The 18274-nt window shown below is 48.1% G+C and overlaps 1 protein-coding gene across 1 annotated transcript in view; it reads right to left on the bottom strand.

The window, feature by feature from the left end:
- The window catches only part of LOC119401217 (uncharacterized protein CG43867), a 101419-nt gene that overhangs the window by 55708 nt on the left and 27437 nt on the right, over positions 1-18274 (bottom strand). The window contains exons 10-14 of the mRNA XM_037667899.2: positions 12212-12346; positions 11238-11324; positions 7975-8044; positions 6001-6173; positions 1882-2088 (exon numbers count right to left, since the gene is read on the bottom strand). Coding sequence (XP_037523827.1) covers positions 1882-2088; positions 6001-6173; positions 7975-8044; positions 11238-11324; positions 12212-12346 — 672 coding nt within the window. The remainder of the gene's footprint in view (positions 1-1881; positions 2089-6000; positions 6174-7974; positions 8045-11237; positions 11325-12211; positions 12347-18274) is intronic.

Raw genomic sequence — 18274 nt, 5'->3', positions numbered from 1 at the left:
GCACTGATGAATGATCCAGACCGAACGTATGCAATCCCACTACAAAATGTGAGCACAAATGATGCAGCAGCAAACATAAAATTAGGGGTGTGTGAATATTCGAGTTTTGAATAGAGTATTTGAAATTTCGAATAACTCGACACGACGAATATCTAAAATGCGACCAAAGACCAATGGTGGAATTTGGTTAGGGTGGGGTGGCTAAGACTAACACTAACGTCGGTACAGTAGCCATCGTTAAAACTTCCACCAACATCCTGGTTCAAAAGTGATGGTATGTTTCTTTCAAAAGATATTATGTCATTTCCGCACATAAAAAAAAAAACACACGAGAAAACTGTCAAGCCCTTGCCAACTTCGCTTCAGAAACAAAGGCACGGACTTGTTGTGTAGTTTTGGTCGTGTACGCCGCAAGCGCTGTAAAACACCCCAACTTAGGCCCGCAAAACCCTGAGTGATAGGCTTCGCATGCGAAAATTTGTTCACGCTGTGCAGTCACCACTGCCGCACCACACCACTCATTCAGAAACTCCCCATCGTTCCGGTGCGCAGTTAAAACGCTGCTGTGAACGGGCGCCAGAAGATTTTTGGGCCCGGAGCACTAATGACGATGAAGCACAACATTATCGTTGTCAGATGAGCCGTAGTGCGCAACGATAAGGGAAAAAAAATAGCTACCGTACCCCCCTCTGTTAGCCGTTAAGAGGTTAGGAGTGACGCTGCTGACTGGAACGGTGGCTTTTGTATCAACATGCCTGCACGCCCATAAATGCTGGAAAAAAGTCCCTCCCGAATAAGCGCGTAATAAAGCTGTCATATGCCGTAGCGTCCCTGATTTTTCCTTTCTCTTGCCATAACTGGCGGTATATGTTTCGTGTAAATATACTATTCGATATTTGATATTTTTGACCACTATTCGGCACTATTCGATTCGAATTCGATTCGAGATGAAATTTCACTATTCGCATACCCCTACATAAAATCATGTTCTACGGTGATTAGGACAAACACACAGGTACTTTACAATGCAGACACACATTGGAAGAGCAACAAAAGCCAGCTCTTGTGCCCACTGATCTTTAGGAGCTTTAGTCTTTTAAATAACTTGTACAGCGTGAGATACAAGAGATACACAACAGATAAGCACAAACGGAAATATCCATGTGCATAGTTTGTCCGCAAAACGTGTTTTGTCCATAAACCATAGTGCACCCACAAACTCAGCTTGTCCGTAAACTGCAGTGTACCCACAAATTTAGCTTGCCCAAAACTGTAGTGTACAAGCACACTTAGTTTGAACGTAAGCTGTACTGTACCAGCAAAGTTAGCTTGTCCAGAAACTGTAGTGTACCTGCAAACTTAGTTCATCTGCAAACTGTAGTGCACCCGCAAAGTTACTTTGCCCATAAACTGTAGTGTACCCGCAAACTTACTTCCTCTGTAAAGTGCACTGCAGTGTGCCCAAAAGCCGTAGTTTACCTGTAGTTTGTCTGCAAACTTCCTGACATTTGTGTATTAATGAGTTGGGGAAACACGTAAACGTGAGCGGCCAAAATAGGAGGTGCTACCTGGCAATGCAAAGATAAACTCGGCACACATGGAGCTGTTACTGCAGTAACGAAGTGTATTATGCTTGAGTATATTTATGGCATGAATGTAATTGCGAATGCTTTGCCTTTCAAATTGTTTTCATGGCACAAGTGCTCATCAAACATGCAAAAAGAAATGTCTGTAACTGTGGTTGACAAAGCTTCACAATATGTAGCTGCCATCGTCCACTAATGCGGTATTAGAAGAGAGTTAATGCGTATCACCATAAAACCGGACACGCGGAAACCGTCTATTGGCACACTGTCCTGCATACGTCAAATGTTGTCTCACCATTTCTTGCCTGGTGGGGAACAGGAGGTAGGTCGGTGACTGGTTCCGTGGAAGCAGGGCCACCGTAAACTGCTGCTGCTGTTGCTGAGTGGTGAGTGTACCACTTCGCTCACTCTTGTCAGCAGCCGACTCATCGTCATCACTATCCGACAGGTGCAGAACTTCCTCCACCCGAGCGTCGCGCAGTGGTATCTGTCCCAGGGGGTTCTGAGAGGTAGTGCGAGAAAACGACATTGTAGCACTCCATAGACATCCTGGCTACTGAAACTTGCTCTTAGAAACGAGTGTTATACTAAAGAAATACAGAGTACTCTGACAAGACAATTTCTGGCATTAATTTTCTGAGATATGAAGGCTTGTCTTTATTTATTTATTTATTTGTTTATTTATTTACAAATTACCTACATCGCAGAAAACAAGAAAGGTGAGATACATACAGTTATAACATATATCAATAATGGGGCATTACAGTAGAACCCCGCTGTTACCTTCCTCACTGCTGCGTTTTCCCGGCTGTTACGTCGTTTTCCGCCAGTCCCGGCATAGCTCCCATAGGATACAATGTATTGGGAACCCCGCTGTTACGTCGTAACTGTCGGACCATTCCCGTATGGCCGTGAAATGCGCTCGGAGCCGACCGACTGACCACCGAAGAGAGCGGCCATGGTGCATTTTCACGCAGCTTGGCCTGGTTTGACCGTAACATTAGCCGCATGAGAGGCGCAAGCAACAGGTTCTTTCGATTGATGCAAACAAAAGCACCGCCTTCGAGATTCGTATTGCAGTAAAGATGGCGTCTATGACATAATTGCTCGCGAAAGCAAGGCCTTCGAGATTGGCATTTACTATTGACAAAAGCATAGCCTTCGAGATTCGTATTGCAAAAACATGGCGTCTATGACATAATTGCTCGTGAAAGCAAGGCCTTCGTGATTGGCATTCACTTCTGCCATCGCGTTGGCGTAGACTCATCATCATCGTTATTTGTCGGAGGACGGGAGGAGTTCGAGCTGGTTGGAGCTGGTTGGAGCTCGAACGGTCGTGCGCACAGTTCGCGGTCAGACTCGCCGCGCTGGTCGTGATTGCGTGTGCTTAGTTCTTTCATGCCTACAACTGTTGCTGTTAAAAAAAAAATCAAATACGTTGATTACATTTCTGTGGATGACGCCGTCCCCAGCTCCGCATTTCTACCCGTCGACTAGATCGTGGCTGAGCGCGCCAATTTTCGTGCTGCTCGTAAGCATTGAAATAAAATTCTGCACCACTAATAAATATTTTGTCGTTTTTTCTGTTTTTCAGCTCTTGCATTTCCCGTCTCTTACGTTTACAGTCGAACCCGCTTATAACGAACTCGAAAGTGTCGCGAAAAGTGGTCGCTATATCAGTAGTTCACTGTATATGAACTCGCCTTGAAAAACGTGCGCTTAGCGGCCAAGCCGTTTTCTTTTTTTTTCTGTGCACTCTTATTAAAGGGCACCCAACCCCTCCGGTGACAAGCTAAGCCTTTTCGCGTCGTGAAGCGATGCCTATGCTCACGAGTGAATTACCCGCCTTTGCAATGAACTGACACCATTTCACCAAAGCACGGTACTGCCACGTGGAGCCGATCATCCCTGGCTAGTTGCGTGCAGCGCGTCGCCTACTCGGCTCGCGGAGTCACATATGCCGGGCCGCCTGCTGTATGCCTTATGCGCGCGTTTGTACGTTCTTCATGCCTGCTTCACTCCGGACCGTGCACTGGTACGGCGAGTAGCCTATTCGTTCAACGCGGTGAAAAGAAGCATTTTGCAAGCAACACGCACTCTCCGTCTCCGTGATGCTCTCGCGGCCCTGCACAACGATGCGCGGCACACTTGAGTTGTCGCCTTGTCAAACACGCAGAATACGCTCGCTGTCAGTGCGTCGCCGTTTCTCGGTGCCCGCACCGCTCAACAACAGCGAGCTACTTACGTTTTCACAAAGCAACGCGCACTTTAAAGCGGTCTCACACGACGCGGCGAACTTGCGAACGGCAGCGTGGTGCGCTCGTACCGCTGTCAATACGCACAGTGTACGGCGTACGCCACATGCGCAGCCGAGCAGATATCTACAGATGACTGCGATATAAGGTTGTCGGCTATAAGTCATAACTGCACGTTCATCACCGGCCACCACCTCGCCTTCGCTCTTTTCTGGTGCTTATCCGCGAAGGCATCGCTGCAACCGCGCGGAAGTCGTTATCACCGATCGACCGGTCTCTGCAGTTACCGATAGAGGGACGACCTCTTGCGACACATTGTGGCGTGGATGAGTTTAGGGACGCAGTGAACCTTTATGCGATGGAAAGTTATCACGGTTATCACTTCTTGGATTTATACCTTCTTGCGTTCCAAGGCATTGTTTGGCTCACCGTAGGCGGTCGTAGCTGCAGAGAACGGCGTCAGGAAAGGTTACTGTGCGAAAGCTCACCGCAAGGCTTCATGCTGCCTCCTTCTTTTTTTTTTTTTCCATTCTGCCACTGAAGAAAAGGCTGCAAAGTGAGCGACCACACTCGCAGCGTCCGAAATCTGCGTGCGGTGCTCGCCGATCAGGGATATCCTAGTCGCGAGTAAACTGGAGCGGGGCACGCGCGAGCGCGCGCCCCTCTCACGCTTTAGAAGGCCTGTTTTAACTTTTTTTCGCTTTGTATGCGCCATATTTTTACCGCGACCGTGTCTGAAGTGTTCGTCGTGAAAGTAGGAGGCTTTGAAAAATGTTCGCTATATGCGGACGCAGCTTCATTGGTTAGCATTGGAAAATCGTAAGTGCACCCAAATATAGTCGTTATAACCGATAGATCGTTATAAGTGGGTTCGACTGTATTTACTACGGTCCCTTCAAAAACGTATCAGCGGGGTTCTACTGTACAGTGAAATAATAAATCAGTTTTGACTTAAACGATTATTTTATGGACACATTATAGTAACTAATTTCATGATCACAGCTTCATTATTAAAAGAGAAAAGTAAAGATTAATGTTGCACTTCCTGAATTTTGTGCCGGAACCCCAGCACCTCTATGTCAGCATGGTATAGTGCTGTTTTAGCACAAAAAAAATATAACAGTTTCACCTTAAGGGCAAAGCAACGAACGCAATAACAACAAATTGGAATGCTATAAGTAAGGCTAGCAGTGAAATCTTTGGAACTGATGTCGCGTAACTCTACAAAATGGTGGCTAGAGCGAATGTGTCCGCTCAAGGGAGCAAAGGTTTTTGTGCTGTCTGTCTTCTCAGCACAAAGTAAGCGGTGAGAACACATCACTACGGCTCATGACCACGTCCTTATTATCAGACTTTGCAGTTGCTGCTCGAGTGACGCAGCCCCTCCTTCTCCCCCCTCCCCTCCCAAGCAGCACCCCTTCACGCTCCTTAGCACGACGAAAGACGGGCTGAGCGTTTCCTCTCTGCTCGACGAGACATCGGTGCCAGCCCTCGCATGCGGGACGATGTTATCGCGTGTGCCCTTTGTGCGACGGAAATGGCTCGCTCTTTTCATCTCTGCTTCAGCTGCGCTCGTCCCCAGCACTCGCGTGCTTTTACTAGTGCATAGAACATACGATGTGTTGGGCGATGTTGTCAATTTGGACCTTACACAGATCACGATGGCGACGACTAAAACCTGCCGAGAGTGTTGATATAATTGCTGTCGCAATGCAACAACAACACAAGACAGAAGACAGGCACTATACCCACAAACTTACCTTGTCCTGACACTGTGCTGTTGCCATTGCGAAAGAGTGGTGCTGTCGGTATTGCGAAAGAATAATCACTAAAACGAAAGAAAACGCTTTTCTGTTCAGCATTCCTTTAAAGCCTGTATAGTCAGGTATAAGTTTAGAAGGCAGCCACATTACCACCTCAAGGACGGATGCACACGAGCCTGCACCAATAAGCAATGTGCTGTAGACTGACGTCATAAGTTGTACAACCTGTGACACTGCCGTTAGAGAACATCATCGAGTACATGAACGAGACTATTTGTTTAGTCGTGGAGGTAATCGGCTGTTGCGCTTCGGTCATTTAGGCTGAGCCTTTCCTGCATAGTTCAGTTGTATCTCACTACTGCACGCCCCGAAAAAGAAGCGTGAAGGAGCTCTCACCGTGTCATCCGGGGCCCGATAGTAGAAGAAAGTGCGGCCGATGAGGGCCCCCCAGCAGCGGCGGGCGTGGCCGTGCTTGACCTTGGTCACCCAGCCATCTACTGTGGGCCGGCCAGCTTCGCCCACGCCGTGGCTGTTGCCAAGCTGCCGACTGCGCAGTACCTGCTGCAGCACTGCAATGAAACCGCAAAGAATCGCTTTTAGTAATGATAACCAAATAACGCTACCAAGGACAAAAAACAGCACAGCAGTCTGCTTGTACTTGATAGTAACTGCATTGAATTTTATTTACAGGAAAGACACAAAAAAACATGGCTGACCCCTCTCTCATGGGAATCGATATAACACAAAAGTGAAACGCGTATTCACAGACGTAGTTGAGTGTTTGTTGTGCATTCTTTCGCCCCAAGGGCGATGGAATGAATGCTGTAGCAACAAATTGTAATGTCACGCAAAGAACGGCAAGCAGCTCGAAACTTGCAACGCGCTGCTCAAGCAGAAAAGATGCATGGAACAAACGTACACAGGATGAGCGTGAACTAACTGTCACAGTTGTAACTTATTTCTGTGTGAGCAGCGCGCTCCTTTCGCAAAAGCGGCTGCTGCAGTGAGCGAAGTGACTTTCGTGCTACCAACACAAACTTGCGGTGAGAACACAAGACGTACAAACCACCGCCATTACGAAAGAAGCGCGCGCATGAGCGACCACACACTGTAGAGGCGCGCATTCATTGTGACGCGTGGGGCGACACCTCTAAAGCACGCTCTTTGAGCCCTTTGCGTCATCTCGCTAGTGATAACGAAAACACACTGATGTACCACCAATCTCTGAGTACCGCCACCAGCAAATGGTGTATATAAATAGCTTGTCGTTAACATGGCGAAGAACGTGCCGTTTGTGGCCGAATCGTTTTGCGCTGCGGAGCGAGGGGTGATAAGTTCGACTCCCGGTGACCAAAGTCTATCTGCTAGTCATATCCGTGACGGAAATACGTCAGGAGAGCCGTGGTGGACTGCGACATGAAACACTTTCGTGTTAAAAGCAATAAATACGCAACAAGCATCTGGAATCTTAGCTTCAAGATAGGTTGGACCAATACATAAAAAGTTAGAGATATATATGAATAAAATTACAACTTTAACACTTTTTATGTGTTTATGCAGGTGGCTGACAACATATTGTAATTATATTTAAACGTTAATACAGTACTTTGTAATAGTGTCTCAGGTGAACAGAAGAATGTTTACTTTTTAAATACAGTAGACTCCCATTAAACGGAACCCAAAGGCACCAGGAAAATATCTTCCGTTTAACAGGAGTTTCGTTTACTGATTGAGAGATGGACAGGAGAACAGAATTCAAGTACGAAATCAATTATGTTTGAGGCACTTGATCCATTTAAGCAGCAAGTTTGTGCTTAATGTGGCAGCTCTTCTTGTAGTTGCTTGTCAATTTTTAACGCTTAGCATGCCTTTGACTATGACCACAGTTTTACCAAGCCTACCAGAAACATTGCACACAGGCAAGCCTTGATGTTTCAAGAGCAAGCCGTTCAAGCACACGAATATAAAGAGAAAGACTACAAAGAAGCCAGTTGAAGAATACAAACAAGCCTGTTTAAAGACTACAAGCCATTTGGTGTCAAAAACTGCAACTAGATGCAAAGTGACGGTCGTAAACATCATCAGTTCATACGAAAGGTACTTTTTCTTGTGGCAGGCTATACCTATCAGTGGCACATTAAAGGAGCACTGACAGGTTAACCTTGTGCCCTTATATCACGGCTTTTCTGTCTGTTGTAGCTGTTGACTTCGCAATTACGGTATGAAGCATGAATACCTCAAGAGCACTGCATATAAGTATTAAACTAGAGCTTTCTTTGTGAATCTATACGAATTTCCCTTACCACTGCAGCTGCCATTGCCCAATGTCACAATCAAAGTGCGCAGAACTAACATTTCAAGGAAGCTCACCTCGTACCCACTCTTCCATGGTGGATGTACAGTCGGCTGTCAGGTAGAAGGACCGCTTGTCCGTCGCTATCTGCATTCCAGAAACAAGCTCATCGATAACTCACAAACTCTGAACATGACGTACATAAACAGTGTTATAATAATGTCAGATGTTTAAACGCAAGGTACTCAGAAGTGGGTGTTTGGATGAGGACAAAGAACATACAATCAAAACTCGATGAAGTGAACATGAACATATAGTACAGTTAAACCTGCCTATAACAAACCTCTATACAACGAATTCCTCGATATTATGAAGTTTTTCTATTCCCCGCTGTTACTCCATAGAAGCACATGTAGTACTTGCGACCTTTATGTAACAAAGTGGCAGCGGGAGACACCCCTGATATAACAAATTTTCGCCGCTGACAACCTAGGGATTTTGCCCCGAATTTTGTCATTCTGGCACGAGCAGGAGCCGCATGCATCTTCTGCAGTTGCCCCGCCGACGAGAGCGGGAAGCGTCGTTGTCGCGCATGGCTCGGTCGAAGCCCCGGCGACTGCGAGGCGAGAGCAAGCGCTCGTTTGAGCGTGTGGATGTGCGTGAGGCGGGCGGGCGAGGCCGGCACTCCTCAAGCCGGCTTTCTTGACTCCGCGGGTGCGTGTGCAGGTGTGACCCCCTCCCCCCTTCCCTCCATTGAAACCTCATCCAGCCGCTCGTGGATGCCACCACGCTAACCGCGCTGGCTTTCTTAATAAAAAGGAATGACAATCAGCTTTTGCATTGGCAGCGCTACTCTTCGGTTGTTGCAGTAGTAGTCTCTGAACTGCACTTCATTAACGTGACACCAGGTGACGCCACTAAAATAAAAATCCTTGCTCCGTGTCACGGAGTGCGTTATGCTTTGAGTTCGCACCGCATATGGAGTTTGCTCTTCGTTTCTGACGCTGTGCACACATGCGTGGTTTCACTGCACAAGGACAGAGCAGTCCCTGACGACGTGCAGCTTTTGCGATTTCATTTAATGCCAACAACTGTGTCGTCACTACCGAGCAGATGTCAGATTAGGCGCTGGTGGAAACTGGCCGCGACCATGGTGATGACAACGGATCTTCGGAGGTCGACTCGTCACTGTCGTGATGCGCTTTGCCGTCTTGCGCCGCGGGTTCACGAGACCGTGGCCTCTGAGATTGGCTCCGGCAACGCGTCGTTGCGTTGCCGGAGCCAATCTCGGAGGCCACGGCTATGCGATGACGGAGCAGCGTTGTATTGATGTCCTATGAACATTCAGTATTGCATCCCTCACAAACAAGCAATAGAACAAAATAATGCAGTTTTTTGCCGCTAAATAAATGTTTTGGCTGAGCTCTGCGTTCAATTCCCCTTGTGTTTAATTTGTGCGTTTATTTTCCAAATTTTTGTGCTGAAACTGGATATAACGAAATCCTGTTTATAACGATTTTTTTCGGGAATTTATCAACTTCGTTATATCCAGGTTTAACTGTAGTATAGACAGCTTATAACGTAAGTCGCCGGAGTCGCGAATATCCACACTATAAGTGGTACCGCACTATAACCAAAACAACCTTCTTGAAAGGCTGCACTTGCGCAAAACGTGTTCAGCATGTAGCCTCGCGTGTCCGATAATCGACATATGCGATTTGGGCCGCTTACAACCACTTAAATCTCCGAATGTTCAAAAATTAACCGCCAAAGACCTGCATTGCCAACGAAATGAACACGGGGGAAAAAAGCAAACAAAACAAAGTGCCATCGCGGAAATTCGCCGACTACGTTTCAGCCCACCTCGAGGTATGCGCAATTGCGCATTACACAGAAACCATGTCGAATCGCGACCGAAATATCACGTGCTGAGCGGTACCGGTCGTTCGATTTCACGGGCGCGCACGCGATGTCCAAGACATTGCAATCGAATCCGGAACCACCATTCGAGAGTTGCATGTGCCAACCATGCCCTCGTTTTCATTAACTATATGATTCTCTTCCCTTCAAGTGCAGCCATCGCAAAAAGTTTCGTTGATTCCGCACCAAACCGCAACTTTTATCGCCCGCGACCGCTACCGAAAAGCAACCAACGCTGATTAGGCCTAGCGTGCGGTTCAGCATGTTGTCGTGGGAAGTTTGTCCAAGACAACATGAAGATCGGACGTCGAAAAGATCGCACTCAAGCACTAACCCAAGAACAGCGCGCGTGATACGAAGTTTGTGTTCGCGGCCGGGAGATCAACGGCGACAAAAGCCCGCCAAGCTCGTTTAATTCCGCGCACTGGCAGAAAAGGTGAAAGCTCGCGTCATGAAGCCGCAAAACTTTTCAATTTGCGGACGAGGTAGCAAACGCGATATCTGTAGCAAGTGTGATAACGACGACGCTTTTCCCCGACAGGAAACTTACTTTAAAGCGCACTTGATGAGGACGCGATCGTACGTTCCACGCGTAACGCGCTGCCGGCAAGCGGCCGCGGAGCCTTGCCGCCGCCGGTGCAAAGGCTACTCCGTCGCCTAGGCAACCACCATCCTTCCCCACTCGGCGAGCCCGCACAGCGCTGCCGCGGTCTTTTTCCTCTCACCGCCCTTCGTCCGTTCACTGCGCGTGCCCTCGCCCTTCGTTACGACCTCGTCGCTCCCTCCCCAGCGGCGTACCTCCTTTGAGAACCGCACTCGCTACCGCGAAATATTTTCCTGCAACCGCATTATAAACGGTATTTCATCTTGGGGGACTGCACAATAAGCGGTATGCGTATACATGCGGTTCTATGGGAGGGTAAACGGGAGTCGAGAAAGACCGCATTATAACCGGTCCTGCACTATATGCGGTTACGTTATAAGTGGTTTACACTTAATAACAAAATGAATATAAATTGTGTATTCGCAATATGAGTATGTAACTCATGCATTTAACAAGAATCCAATGTAGAAGAAGCACAGCCATGAACTACTGAAATAAGAACAAGTTAGGGTTAACTAAAATACGGTCTTTCGTTTATTTTGCGCCAGTACGCTTAATGGCGGCATGATTTTGCTTCGCACATTTAGTATGGGTCTGAAACAATATTTTGCAACTGATAATTACTAATGTAAGACCCCTCCTGAGTTAACGCTTGCAAAAGCTGTCCAACTTTGCCATTTCTTGTTCACATTACATTTGTCTATCAATGTACATTCGTGTTGCAGGCGACTTCGTTATAGCGAGGCTTTAAGTTTATCTCTACGTATTTAAACAGTGGCTTCGTCGATCAGTGATTGGCCCACCGCTTCTCCTTACCTCGAAGGTGGTGGCACCGTGAGCTCGAGTGACCCGGCAGACTTCGTCTAGTGCAATCTGGCCTCTTGGCTTGCGGCCAACGTCACTCTGCGATTGAAAACAAGCCATGCGGTCGCTTCCTTAAAAGCATGAATCTCCAGAACAATCAGTTCAGGTCAGACATCTGCTACGGAATGCTGTCCTGAAACACCAGCCCGGGAAATATTGAAATACATCACTTTAGGGGCCCGACAAATACTCAGACATAATTCAGAACTAATGGGATTAACGTGAGAAGACAGTGATGTCGAGGTATAGTAAAAGGCTCAGAGCGATGTCATGCCAAGCATATTTTAGACACGATGTTCAAGTTTGTACCATCGTGACAACCAGCGTTACAAGACAGGTGATGAGACCAATTGCCAAACACAGAGGCACCCAAATAAAGTGCAGTTGAGAAACATTACAGGCTTTCAGGACCAATCGGGTAAACTGCAATTACATGAACACACAATCTATGAGACTTTATTGGAATAAAATTTCAGTTTTCAACATATTGCTGCAACGTTGTAATGAAGCTGCGGTGCGAAAAAAACTCTTCTTTCTGTCTCGACATCGAACAGTGCTCAAAGCAGGACTCAACGAAAAAAAGACGGAATGAAGCGTTTGTTGCCGTTTGAAAGGCTTGTTCATGCAAAGTGACCTTAATACAACTAGAGGTGAAGAGAAAAAAAAAACCAGGAAACGAGTCATCCTTGTCATTGTCCTTGCTTTCTTCATGCTAACTTGTTCCTGTATAAAAGGCACACCATGATAAGGAACACAAGCAGTTGCTAGTCTGTGCGGTCTCTTGTTCTTTCTTGTAGCACTGTGCTCGTGAAATGACTGGCCCGACTGTCAGTTTATTCTTGTTTCATACCACCTTACGATTGTGCTACATGGATGCCCATTTTGTATAAGAGGTATTGTTGAGCAATATACTATCGGCCCCTAACCTGAGCCTTGTAGTATCGCAGCGTCCCATTGGCCAGGACAAACCAACGACGCTTCCAGGTCTTGAGCTTGCCCCCAAGCTTGGTCAGGTAGCCGCTCTTCTCGGCCGGCTCAGGTACGGCAGGGTACAGGCTCTCCTGAAAATAGACAGCGTTGTGCCCCTTTGTAAGGTAAGCGGTTGGGTACAAGAGCCCATGACTTCACAAGCATTCATAAACTACATTCTCCAAACACTTCCGATCATCTGCAGAAGAATCTACAATTGGGAAAATTGGTACATCTTGACGAGGTAGCACTAAAGATGACGACACTCGTAAAAGAAGAAAAACAAGACAGCAATGAATCGCAATTAAGATTATTAGCAAGCACACACAGATTTAACCTATCACCTACACCCATGTGTTCTCACATAGATGACGACATTTTTTGTGCACTTACAAACAGGGAAAGATTTATCACATGTTCATTCTGATACCACCTGCTGTTTCCAGATACGACGAGAAAAAAAACAAAAATGAATGATTCCTTTTTTACTTATGGCAACAAGAAGTAGTGAACACTGCCTTCTTGTTTTTCGGTCTCAAGACTTTGTTCCACCAGTTATACATAATGTACGGCCTTTTAATACTGTGCTGCTTCTGAAAAAAATTATACCATCTCCCGCTAAAGGGGACCATGAGTAGATGTCAAGCCGGAGCACTTGCACGATCACGTTCCATTGGCATTCGTTGGGCATGCTACCGAGCCCGCGTCGTGGGAACGCGAAGAGCGATGCTACGCACGCCGTATCTTCCATCTAGCCTGGCCGTTAATTCTCACAGGGCGAGCGGGGAACGCGGTCGACAGGTGGGCGAGAGGGGGGAAGCGTGGGAGAGGAGAGAGAAGCGGAGGGGACGCGCATGCGCTCGAGCTCATCGCGGCGTTGCGCAGGAGAGAATTTCGGCATGTCTAGCCCGCGTTTCAGAGGAAGAGTGGAAAGGGGAGGGGAGAGGGGAAATGGGAGAGGGTAGATGACAGTGAGAATGGTGAGGGGGAGTGGAGAGGAGGTGTGTGGAGAGGGTATGCGCATGTGCAGTAAGGGTGGTCACGCCGCACACCACCACCGGATTGAGCTCCGCCTTAAAGGGGCCCTGCAAGACCTTTCTTAGTTATATTGGAATAGTCTCATTATTGACGTATGACTCTTCACGAGTCATATGCCGCAAAAATTTTTCGAATCCGTCAAGTCTAAGTGGTGTTACCAAATTATAGAGATCACGTTCCGCAGCTTTCTCCCTCAACTCAACGCAGCGAGCGCGCGGAAAGCTGCGCGCGGCGTGAAGGGAGGGAGGGAGGGCGGAGGTGCGAGGAGGCGACGTCAGCGCCGGCGGCATTTTTTTCATTTTTTTCTCTCTGGCGTCTCGGCGCAACCACGTGGTCTGTGGCGCCACTTCCGGTCGGCTCGCGCGGTCGTCGTCGAGCGGCGGAGCCCATGGCACCGTGTATCGCGCGTGCACCTCGAACTGCCGTAGTGTTTTCATCGCTCTGCCAACCATGGACGCAAACTTGCGTGCGCGTTTGGAACGAATGACAGCTGAGATGGGTTTCGAGCCACACTCCGATACACCGCCTCTTCGCACTGCTCGCGCTTGAATCTTATTCAACACGGCAAAGCTGCGTGCACCCTTCTCCCAGTGGCGGTACTTTGATGTTGTTTGCTCTTCCAGTGATGTGATTGACTGAAGCTGTTTTGGAGCAGGTTTTCGGAGCAGCAAAAAGTGCGTTTTGGAGCAGGTAAAAGGGCTTTTGGAGCAGTCAAAAACGCATTTGGGAGCAGGGAAAACAGCTTTTGGAGCAGCTAAAAGCTCACTGCCACGTGGAAAAATGAACTGTTTGAAGCAACACAGTCAAATAAGGAGGAACTCGTTTTCTGTCCAATAACGGGTGTTTGCATAACACCATTGGATCACCTAACAGCCCCGTAAGCATAAACATTGGCGTTGCGGTCTTATAATGGCTTAATGTGGTCAAACAAACAACGCAGGTAGGGTTTCCCAACTACAGTAGAATCTCGGTGATAGAATCTGAAGGGGGAGCGATAATATTCGTATCACCCAAAATTTCGCATCATCAAAAAACTAGCAAAACCTGTTATCAAACCACGATATACGCAGAAAACATTTATTTCCGTTAAAAGAACTCGCGTACGCCTTTCTGGGACACACGTGAACGGACCAATAAGGGACGGCGCAGCTGGCTGTCGCGAAAGTGCACGTCAAAGCTTCGCATGAGGCCAACTGAAAACTAAGTGAAGTCCGCTCCACCATAGTGACAAGCGAAGATCGACACGAACGCCGAAAGGCTTCGTGCCTGGGGCATAGGCAATTTTTTTTTTGGAGGGGGGTGGGGGGGGGGGGGGGGGGGAGGCACCTTTTTGATTTGAAGTGGGGGCCGGGCAGGCAGATGTGGTCAAGTGTCATTTTGGGCTGTGTATGCCATAGCAAAAAAAAATTTTCGAAAGGGGGGGGGGGGGGTAACCCCCCCCCCCCCCCCCCCGGTTACTCCACTGCTTCGTGCCTTTTTTTTTACTACTATAGAGCCTTCAATCTACCGCTACGTTAGCCACGTAGCTTCGGAGCTCGTAGTCGCTATCGATGATCGCGTTGATAGCGACCGTGGTTTCGTGCGCGGCGGTTGCGGCAAACGGTAGTTCCGTTTTCAATCCGCCTGCGCTGGCCGCGCACGTGCCTTCAAAACTACGTCTTTTGTTGCTATCTATAATCGCATCTGCCGCGGTTTTGTCCGCGGCGTTTGCGGGAAGCAGCGTCGCTTGGACTGGGTGGGCGTTGGACGCGCGTGCACTTTCGGAGTTCCATCAGTTTCGTCGTCGCCATACATGATAGTGTGAAAAGAGACCGCGGTTTCGCCCACAGCGGTTGTGGCAACCGATAACCACAGTTCTGACAGTGTGCGCGCTGGCCGCGTGCGTACTTCCGAAGCTAACAGCATTCTGCTCTCTACCGTCGCTCGACGGATTCGGTACAAAAGTTCTTATCAACCGCTGCGACGCGGAAAAGTGTTCGGAACATCCAAATTTCGGCCCATTCGACACAGTGGAATTCGGCTGGGGAATTTCACGAATTCGTATCAGCCGGTTACGTTTACATCAACGCCTCCTAAATTGGTTTACTGTGGGTTCGCAAAAAGCCTGGATCGGACTATGTTGCAATTTTTGTGAAGTCCAAATACGTCTGATATGCAGGTCTTTGGAGTTTTCATGCTGAATTCCGGTGCTGCTTCGTGGCCTCAATGTGCCTCTTGCTTGTAGCATGTCGCTTTATCGCTGCAAAACCATTATGTTCGCGGTTAGTAGTCTGACTGCAGACAATGCAAAATCCACTGCCATCGCTGCCTTGGCGACACCAAGATGATATAGTGTCACCATTTTCGTCCATCTTGCTCAGGATGTCGACAATGAACTTGGTGCAACGACCTGAGGCTCTGAGACGGCGGGTCAAGAAAAGTGTAGCGACACGCTTTTTGCTAATCCCGCCGAGAACGGAATAGTCTTTGTTGATAGCTGTTCCACGGCGAACCTAGTTTTTCATGAGGTTTGCTCACCGACTGGAGTCGCGTTCAGTGAAAATCGAAGCTGCCAATTAACTGCGCCAGTTCACGGCTGGTGCGAAGCTTGTCCGCCATCTTGCCAGCTTCTCTGTTTTCGATAACCGCGGTTAGAAGACTAAGTGCTGTTATTTCTGCTGTTTAGCCAAACCACGGTTAAGGTTGTCCGTGTGACAGGGGTATAACACTGGGTCGAGTAGCGGAACTATAGTGGAAGTTAAAAAAGGGGGCTAAAATAAGACAGGCGTGGACGTCGCTGTACCACACAGAAATTTTACTATGTTGATGCAACGGTGCGGTCACACTAGCTCGCGGCGAGCCGCTCCTTCCAAGGTGCATTTTTGGGGGGTCACGCCAATTTACAGCAGTCTGGAGAGGGTTAACTATGTCGGCCCCCCCAAACCTGAGCAAGCCAACCAGCGCTTAACGAGCCTACCCATCAATCTGCGCCCGGTCAGGTCCCCCAGAAAGCGCCGGGCAGCGTGCCGCGAAAAATGATGCACGAACCCATTTCTCTCGCGGCACGAAAATATTGCCATGCGGCAGCTTTGGAGTGTCGCGTTTCGCCACCGCCGGCGCGCTGCGCACGTTTTTTCACTAGTGTGCTTATAGTCTGGCGCAGTTTTGGCGCAGAACAGCGGAGATGTAGCAGGATGTAGCAGGTTTCACGTCTTGGCGCAGTTTGGCGCAATTGGCGCAGCTATCACATCACTGCTCTTCGAATGCGGGCGCACAGCGAGTGCGGGCTGACAACAAAGAACTACAGCTAGAAGAAAGGATCGTGGGGCATCGGGCCGGCGTTGACCCACCCCGCAGCTGTCTGCAGCTACCGTGAAAATGCGAGTCGGCTTGGTTGCTGTGTCGCGGTTTTTGGGAACCTGAGACTACGGGGAGGATACGCCGAGGTACGGCTCGATGACATACTGAACAGACAGCGAACGGGACTCTCGCCATACAGCGAACACAGGTATCCTAAGCTAGCCGGCGCCAGCATAGTTATCGGAGAAATGCTGCACCGCTGCCTCGGTCGGTCGTGAGAACGTGCCGACGATGCAGTTTCCAGCTGACGAGGCAACACTCGAACGGCTGCCACTCTCATCGGCAACCGGCGATGGTCAAAAGCACAGAAATATTCACGATTTCGGCACTGCACATGGTGAAGAAAACGCAACCACGCAACTACGAGCAGACGAGCTGTCGGTGAGACCGGAAGTGCTAATATTAATGTTTGTTCGGTGTTTTAACGGCATAACACAATATAAACATACATATTATCTACTTATTCAACTCAAGATTAACAACTAAGGTAATAATGAGGGTGTTATCGTGATTAAAACATCAGCCAATGGTGGAACTGCCGACAATCGCGTCATATATTGCGGACTAATACATCATTTGTCGAGAGAAGAGGGAGCGATTTTCAGCTGACTTTGAGAATTTATTGTAAATTCCAGGCCGCTCGCTTCGCTATAATATTTGGCTCGCGTGTTCTCGGGAGCCTCGACTACTGATTGGCAGCGCTTTTTGACCCTGCTCAAAAAGTGTTGCAGGGCCCCTTTAAGATACTTCGCATCTAAAAAAAATGCGCACCTTGCACTAGTGGCGCAAGGCTGGAACCAAAAGCAGAGCTAGTTATGTGACCAGCTGTAACATGATTTTTGAGTCCCATGACTATACTTTGATACAACTCAAGAAAAAAGCAGCTTTTCGCCGTCAAAGGACCCCCTTCCAGCCAATGGCGTCGCTGTGTCACTGTGACCCCGCAGCAGATCACCTTCGTGCCATGCTCACGAGAGGAGTCACAAAGCAGCGCGTCAAAGCGTGTCACAAAGAGGCCGCGACACCATTGGCTGGAGGGGGGTCCTTTGACGGCAAAAAGCAGCTTTTTTCTTGAGTTGTATCCTAGTATAGTTATTACGTGGTTTATGGTGGGAACACGTCACGTGACTAGCTGTTACATGGTTTTGGTGGATACATGTCATGTGACTAGGTGTTACGTGGCTTTGGCAAGAACATGACACGTGACTAGCTGTTACATGATTTTAGTCACGTGACTAGCTGTTACGTGTTTTTTGCGGGAACATGTCACGTGAATAGCCGTTATGTGATTTTAGTCACGTGACTAGTTGTTACGCAGCTTTGTTAAATATGTCCGTAATAATATTTCCTTTTTGTAGAACCTTCTTTCAATGTACAGCATGTGCATTGTTGGTTTGAATTGTGTTTAAACATACTTTGCTTTTGCCGTCATGTTTGCCACAGTGAATCTGGGACGTGGGGCATTGTCAAGCTGTTTTCATGCAGCTTTTTTTTCCCTGTCCCAACCACTTACTGCAAAACTGTATGTGGTAAATAGACTCAACTCATTACGCAATTTTAGTCACGTGACTAGATGTTACGTGTTTTAGTCACATGATTAGTTATTGCGTAGTGTTACGTGATTTAGTCACATGACTAGATGG

The sequence above is a fragment of the Rhipicephalus sanguineus genome, chromosome 8 (assembly GCF_013339695.2).
Source record: "Rhipicephalus sanguineus isolate Rsan-2018 chromosome 8, BIME_Rsan_1.4, whole genome shotgun sequence".
Taxonomy (NCBI): Eukaryota; Metazoa; Arthropoda; class Arachnida; order Ixodida; family Ixodidae; genus Rhipicephalus; species Rhipicephalus sanguineus.
Note: the sequence above shows the minus strand (reverse complement) of the source record. Positions and strands in the feature narration are given on the sequence as shown.